At 36.2% G+C, this 6,814-nt stretch overlaps 3 protein-coding genes across 3 annotated transcripts; all 3 read left to right on the forward strand.

Annotated features, from left to right (window-relative positions):
- Positions 1-2,823: 2,823 nt before the first annotated feature.
- On the forward strand, positions 2,824-3,873 carry LOC132555865 (RNA-binding protein EWS-like). Its single transcript, XM_060220225.1, has one exon. It carries the CDS (start codon positions 2,824-2,826, stop codon positions 3,871-3,873), a length of 1,050 nt encoding a protein of 349 aa, XP_060076208.1.
- A 12-nt stretch (positions 3,874-3,885) lies between these two features.
- Positions 3,886-4,833, forward strand: LOC132555866 (TATA-binding protein-associated factor 2N-like). The gene has a single exon (XM_060220226.1). It carries the CDS (start codon positions 3,886-3,888, stop codon positions 4,831-4,833), a length of 948 nt encoding a protein of 315 aa, XP_060076209.1.
- A 15-nt stretch (positions 4,834-4,848) lies between these two features.
- LOC132555867 (seminal vesicle secretory protein 2-like) lies at positions 4,849-5,340 on the forward strand. The gene has a single exon (XM_060220227.1). The coding sequence runs from the start codon at positions 4,849-4,851 to the stop codon at positions 5,338-5,340; it is 492 nt and encodes a 163-aa protein (XP_060076210.1).
- Positions 5,341-6,814: the final 1,474 nt, after the last annotated feature.

Here is a 6,814-nt window from a genome sequence, read left to right on the forward strand (position 1 = left end):
ATTTAAGCTGTCAAAGTAAGTTTATATAAATGCGTCATTGTTTGGAGATAAGGCCGACATCACGGTATATAACTTTTTCCCGTGACGTCACAGAATATTAGACACGTTTAACAAACGCAATAGAAAAAAAAATACGTTTTTCAATATCGCCTGTGCAATGCACGCGTAAATGATGAATGTCTTCTGTCTGAGATAAACCACAGTTATTGAAAATAAATATAGGATACATATTTTAATGTTGCAACGCATCCCTTTTTATACATATACATATTCATAAGTTTGAAATTGATTCCTGATGACATCATATACCTAAATTAATGAACCCAACCAATATATATCTGTATAAAAAATGCTAAACATTGTCATTAATTTCAACATTGATTGATACGTGTAACTGCAATTAGGAGACAATACTGCAGTGGTTTACTGAATATATCTTCAATTATACATGTGCTGGCTTACTATAACACTCAATTAAGGTAGACATCAGATCCCATCTAGTCAGCGTAGACACCAGATCCCATCTAGTCAGTGTAGACATCAGATCCTATCTAGTTAGTGTAGACACCAGATCCCATCTAGTTAGTGTAGACATCAGATTCCATCTAGTCAGCGTAGACACCAGATTCCATCTAGTCAGTGTAGACATCAGATAACTTCTAGTCAGTGTAGACATCAGATCCCCCTTGTCAATGTAGACACCAGATCCCACCTAGTCAGTGTAGACACCAGATCCCATCTAGTCAATGTGGACACCAGATCCCATCTAGTTAGTGTAGACATCAGATTCCATCTAGTCAGCGTAGACACCAGATTCCATCTAGTCAGTGTAGACATCAGATAACTTCTAGTCAGTGTAGACATCAGATCCCCCTTGTCAATGTAGACACCAGATCCCACCTAGTCAGTGTAGACACCAGATCCCATCTAGTTAGTGTAGACATCAGATCCCACCTAGTCAGTGTAGACACCAGATCCCATCTAGTCAGTGTAGACATCAGATCCCTTCTAGTCAGTGTAGACATCAGACCCCATCTAGTCAGTGTAGACACCAGATCCCATCTAGTCAGTGTAGACATCAGATCCCATCTAGTCAGTGTAGACATCAGATCCCTTCTAGTCAGTGTAGACATCAGACCCCATCTAGTCAGTATAGACACCAGATCCCATCTAGTCAATGTTGACACCAGATTTCTTCTAGCCAATGTAGACATCAGATTAGTTCTGGCCAAAATTTCAAGAGATGCATTACAATCAATTGAGTAATACAATAGAAAATTAAATATTCAGGTGTATCAGAAGATATTTGGTATTTACGGAAACGATTAATTTTTGACTTGTAGAAGTTGACTTAGACAGTTTAAATAAATGTCCCTCATAGATATGCAAAACGTACAGTAGGCGATGCCAGGTTTAAAATCACGAAGTGGAAACGGAGTTTAATTTATAACGAAACTTCACATATAATTATCATAATCATGGCTTAGACATTTTAATTATAAAGAAAAAATATTCGTATTTTATGATAATGGGACACGAGGTTATGATACAATGTGTTTGTGGATTAATCCAATACCAAACAAATCTACGTATGTATGTATGTGTTGCTGAATCTTATCGACAAATACTTCATGTTATGAATGTCAACAAAACTAACGAAAAACAAGCTCACATATATTTACTGGGTTTGCAGTAACAAACGTACTTGAGGAGGAAGTACACACGTGTACATTAATGATTGTCGACTGTTGACAGCTCTACATCTAAAATTATCAATAGTAGTTTTAATTAAACACGATTCGTGATGCCAATAATGATGTATGCACAGGTGAGTAGCTGGCATCATCAAACAAAACGATCAAGGTGCGACACTTTAATCAGATCTCCGACGGCACAAGATATTGAAAGTTCAAATGATATTTAATAAAATTTTCTTTTTTTATATATATATTTTTGGTTGTTTGGTTTTTTTTTATACTAATACGATATGATATGTATGTGCATGCATGAGAGAATACGTGCTATGGTGTTTGGAATGTATGTGCATGCATGAGAGAGTGCGTGTTAAGGTGTTGGAATATGTATGTGCATGCATGAGAGAGTGCGTATTAAGGTGTTGGAACGTGTATGTGCATGCATGAGAGATTTCGAGTAGGGCGTTGGAACGCGTATGTGCATGCATGAGAGAGTGCGTATTAAGGTGTTGGAACGTGTATGTGCATGTATGAGAGATTTCGAGTAGGGCGTTGGAATGTGTATGTGCATGCATGAGAGAGTGCGTATTAAGGTGTTGGAACGTGTATGTGCATGCACGAGAGAGTGTGTGTAGGGTGTTGGAATGTGTATGCGCATGCATGAGAGATTTCGAGTAGGGCGTTGGAACGCCTATGTGCATGCACGAGAGAGTGCGTGTAGGGCGTTGGAACGTGTAATACAATGAAAAAAAAACCTTCGAAGAAACGAGATAAAAAGAGAGAGAAAATCTTACATTGAAATAAATTACGAATTGACAAAAAAGTGATAGTCACGTGTATAAGGTAAAAAGTCGTTAGAAAGACATAACAAGACAAAATGTCGTACGATCAAGATGAAATGTCGTATGGACAAGATAAAATGTCGTATGGACAAGCTAAAATGTCGCATGGACAAGATAAAAGATCGTACGGAGAAGATAAAATGTCGTATGGACAAGATAAAATGTCATACGATCAAGATAAAATGTCGTATGGACAAGACAAAATGTCGTACGGACAAGATAAAATGTCGTATGGACAAGATAAACTGTCGTACGGTCAAGATAAAGTGTGATACGATCAGGATAAAATGTCGTACGGAGATAAAATGTCGTACGGACAAGCTAAAATGTCGTATGGACAAGACAAAATGTCGTATGGACAAAATAAAATGTCGTATGGACAAGATAAAATGTCGTGTGGACAAGATAAAATGTCGTACAATCAAGAAAAAACGTCGTACGGACAAGATAAAAGATCGTACGGACAAGATAAAATGTCGTACGGTCAAGATAAAATGTCGTATGGACAAGATAAAATGTCGTATGGACAAGAAAAAAGATCGTATGGACAAGCTAAAATGTCGTATGGACAAGATAAAAGATCGTACGGAGAAGATAAAATGTCGTATGGACAAGATAAAATGTCGTACGATCAAGATAAAATGTCGTATGGACAAGCTAAAATGTCGTATGGACAAGACAAAATGTCGTATGGACAAGATAAAATGTCGTATGGTCAAGATAAAATGTCATACGATCAGGATAAAATGTCGTACGGAGATAAAATGTCGTATGGACAAGATAAAATGTCGTACGGTCAAGTTAAAATGTCGTATGGACAAGCAAAAATGTCGTATGGACAAGATAAAATGTCGTATGGACAAGATAAAAGATCGTATGGACAAGCTAAAATGTCGTACGGACAAGATAAAAGATCGTACGGAGAAGATAAAATGTCGTATGGACAAGCTAAAATGTCGTACGGACAAGATAAAAGATCGTACGGAGAAGATAAAATGTCGTATGGACAAGATAAAATGTCGTACGATCAAGATAAAATGTCGTATGGACAAGCTAAAATGTCGTATGGACAAGACAAAATGTCGTATGGACAAGATAAAATGTCGTATGGACAAGATAAAAGATCGTACGGACAAGATAAAATGTCGTGTGGACAAGATAAAATGTCGTATGGACAAGATAAAATGTCGAACGATCAGGATAAAATGTCGTACGGAGATAAAATGTCGTATGGACAAGATAAAATGTCGTATGGACAAGATAAAATGTCGTATGGACAAGATAAAATGTCGTACGGTCAAGTTAAAATGTCGTATGGACAAGCTAAAATGTCGTAGGGACAAGACAAAATGTCGTATGGACAAGATAAAAGATCGTATGGACAAGCTAAAATGTCGTATGGACAAGATAAAATGTCGTACGGACAAGATAAAATGTCGTATGGACAAGATAAAAGATCGTACGGACAAGATAAAATGTCGTACGGACAAGATAAAATGTCGTACGGACAAGATAAAATGTCGTACGGACAAGATAAAATGTCGTACGGACAAGATAAAATGTCGTACGGACAAGATAAAATGTCGTATGGACAAGATAAAATGTCGTACGATCAAGACAAGATGTCGTACGGACAAGACAAAATGTCGTACGGACAAAATAAAATGTCGTACGGACAAGATAAAATGTCGTACGGACAAGATAAAATGTCGTACGGACAAGATAAAATGTCGTATGGACAAGATAAAATGTCGTACGGTCAAGATAAAATGTCATACGATCAGGATAAAATGTCGTACGGAGATAAAATGTCGTATGGACAAGATAAAATGTCGTACGGACAAGATAAAATGTCGGATGGACAAGATAAAATGTCGTACGATCAAGATAAGACTTCGTACGGACAAGACAAAATGTCGGACGGACAAAATAAAATGTCGTACGGACAAGACAAAATGTCGTACGGACAAGATAAAATGTCGTACGGACAAGATAAAATGTCGTATGAACAAGATAAAATGTCGTGTGGACAAGATAAAATGTCGTACGGACAAGATAAAATGTCGTACGGTCAAGTTAAAATGTCGTATGGACAAGCTAAAATGTCGTATGGACAAGACAAAATGTCGTATGGACAAGATAAAAGATCGTATGGACAAGCTAAAATGTCGTATGGACAAGATAAAATGTCGCACGATCAAGACAAAATGTCGTACGATCAAGATGAAATGTCGTATGGACAAGATAAAATGTCGTATGGACAAGATAAAATGTCGTATGGACAAGATAAAATGTGACACGATCAGGATAAAATGTCGTACGGAGATAAAATGTCGTATGGACAAGATAAAATGTCGTATGGACAAGATAAAATGTCGTACGGTCAAGTTAAAATGTCGTATGGACAAGCAAAAATGTCGTATGGACAAGATAAAATGTCGTATGGACAAGATAAAAGATCGTATGGACAAGATAAAATGTCGTATGGACAAGATAAAATGTCGTATGGACAAGATAAAATGTCGTATGGACAAGATAAAATGTCGTATAATCAAGATAAAACGTCGTACGGACAAGATAAAATGTCGTACGGACAAGATAAAACGTCGTACGGACAAGATAAAAGATCGTACGGACAAGTTAAAAAGGCATGTTTCACAATAGTTGTTAAACCGATTTTAAAAAAGTTGCATGAAAGAAATAAAAGTCATAAGAACGAACTAGATAATCACCTGAACAACAGAAAAAGCCGTTCAAATGAAATAAAAAATCTTCCAAACAGAAGTAAAGGTTGTATGAAATAGTTGAATACTCTTAGGAAAGAGTAAAAAAAAGTCTTACGAAAGAGTTGAAAAAAGTCTCGTGAAATAGTAAAAAGTCGTACAAACCTGATAAATGTGCATAAAACGCACATTTGAATAGCATATTTCAATAAAATTGAGAGTAATATGGCATAGCGCCAATTTTAATATTCATAGTTTGAGGGTTTGTCAGTGATGCTATGGGACTAAATTTTGGTACTGTGAGGTGACCGAGGGAAAAATTGATCGAGAGATATGTCAAACTCTAGATGGGGAGGTGCATTAACTTGTTTTGTTTTTAGATGTGGCTTGATTTATCAAAAAGTATATAGAAACAGGTCACAAAGACCTTGCAAAGTCATCTAACTTCACTTTCAGATGTATCTATGACGTCTTGTCTTTAAATAAAAAGAGATTTATTGACCACATTTATTCAATACATCCACCGGTATTGTTAGTCAAGGACACGACAGAATATTCTACATCAGCTGCTAATCTCGATCTTTTCTTACAACGAAACCATCTTGGATAGTTTTCAATCAAGCGGTATAAAAACGTAATGATTTGAATTTTCGTATTGTCAATTTTCCCTTTCTCGATAACAACCCTTCTGTATTCCCAAACTATGGTACTTACACAGCTGATTCGATATTCAAGGGCCTATACCCATTTTCTCGATTTTTGTACAAGAAGTCGTCTAATGACGAACAAACTTCAAACACTGGGATTCAAGAATTGTAGGATTAGAAAAAATATGGGGTAGGTAGGGTCGTCATAGTGATCTCATTGAGAAATATTCTATTTCTTTGTGTGATATTTAGATGGGCGTATTGAATGTTCGTTATTTTGCCTATTGGTTCCATTGTTGTACAACATATCTTCTTTTGAGAACGTCACATTACTTATTTGTATTGACTAATATTTATATAGCGAGTAATGACGATGAAGTAGAAGACGCTTACTATTCCGGAATACTCGGTCTTGTTCTTGCACTTTTTCAAATCTTTTTTTCCCTTCTTATTTTGCCCCAGTTTTATTGAATTTGAGTTATAGTGTCGGTATGTTGGTATTTTCCTGTCGTTTTCACAAGTCAATACTTTCGTATTTTACATAGAACTGATAATTTCAGAAGATCGTCAATTACGTGTGTAAAAGTATGGATAGAAACGAGGAAGGCAGGTTAGGGCAAACCACGGAATCTAAAAGTTCACCAGCCGTGTCTGTCACCTACAATAAAAAAAAAATTCACAAAATTCCACAAAGGAGAAGTGTAACATGACATCACTCAATTTATTTCGACCCTACTCAGTTGTACCCGTGGAAATTATCCATGGTGTATGCCTTAAATATTCCCTAAATCTACTCTTAATAGGGTTTTTGACGCATGATTCATAATGAAATTTCAGTTCACATATATTTTCAAGTGACGGAATGAGCAAACATTCCACGATTTTTCATAGAATATTATTGATATTGA

Source organism: Ylistrum balloti, unplaced genomic scaffold (genome assembly GCF_031769215.1).
Source record: "Ylistrum balloti isolate Yb309-2 unplaced genomic scaffold, AGI_CSIRO_Ybal_v1 Utg370520, whole genome shotgun sequence".
Taxonomy (NCBI): domain Eukaryota; kingdom Metazoa; phylum Mollusca; class Bivalvia; order Pectinida; family Pectinidae; genus Ylistrum; species Ylistrum balloti.

Bases quoted from the DNA above. Each gene is read 5' to 3' on its own strand.
- LOC132555865 (XM_060220225.1), top strand. From the start codon at position 2,824: ATGTCGTACGGAGATAAAATGTCGTACGGACAAGCTAAAATGTCGTAT.
- LOC132555866 (XM_060220226.1), top strand. From the start codon at position 3,886: ATGTCGTATGGACAAGATAAAAGATCGTATGGACAAGCTAAAATGTCG.
- LOC132555867 (XM_060220227.1), top strand. From the start codon at position 4,849: ATGTCGTACGGAGATAAAATGTCGTATGGACAAGATAAAATGTCGTAT.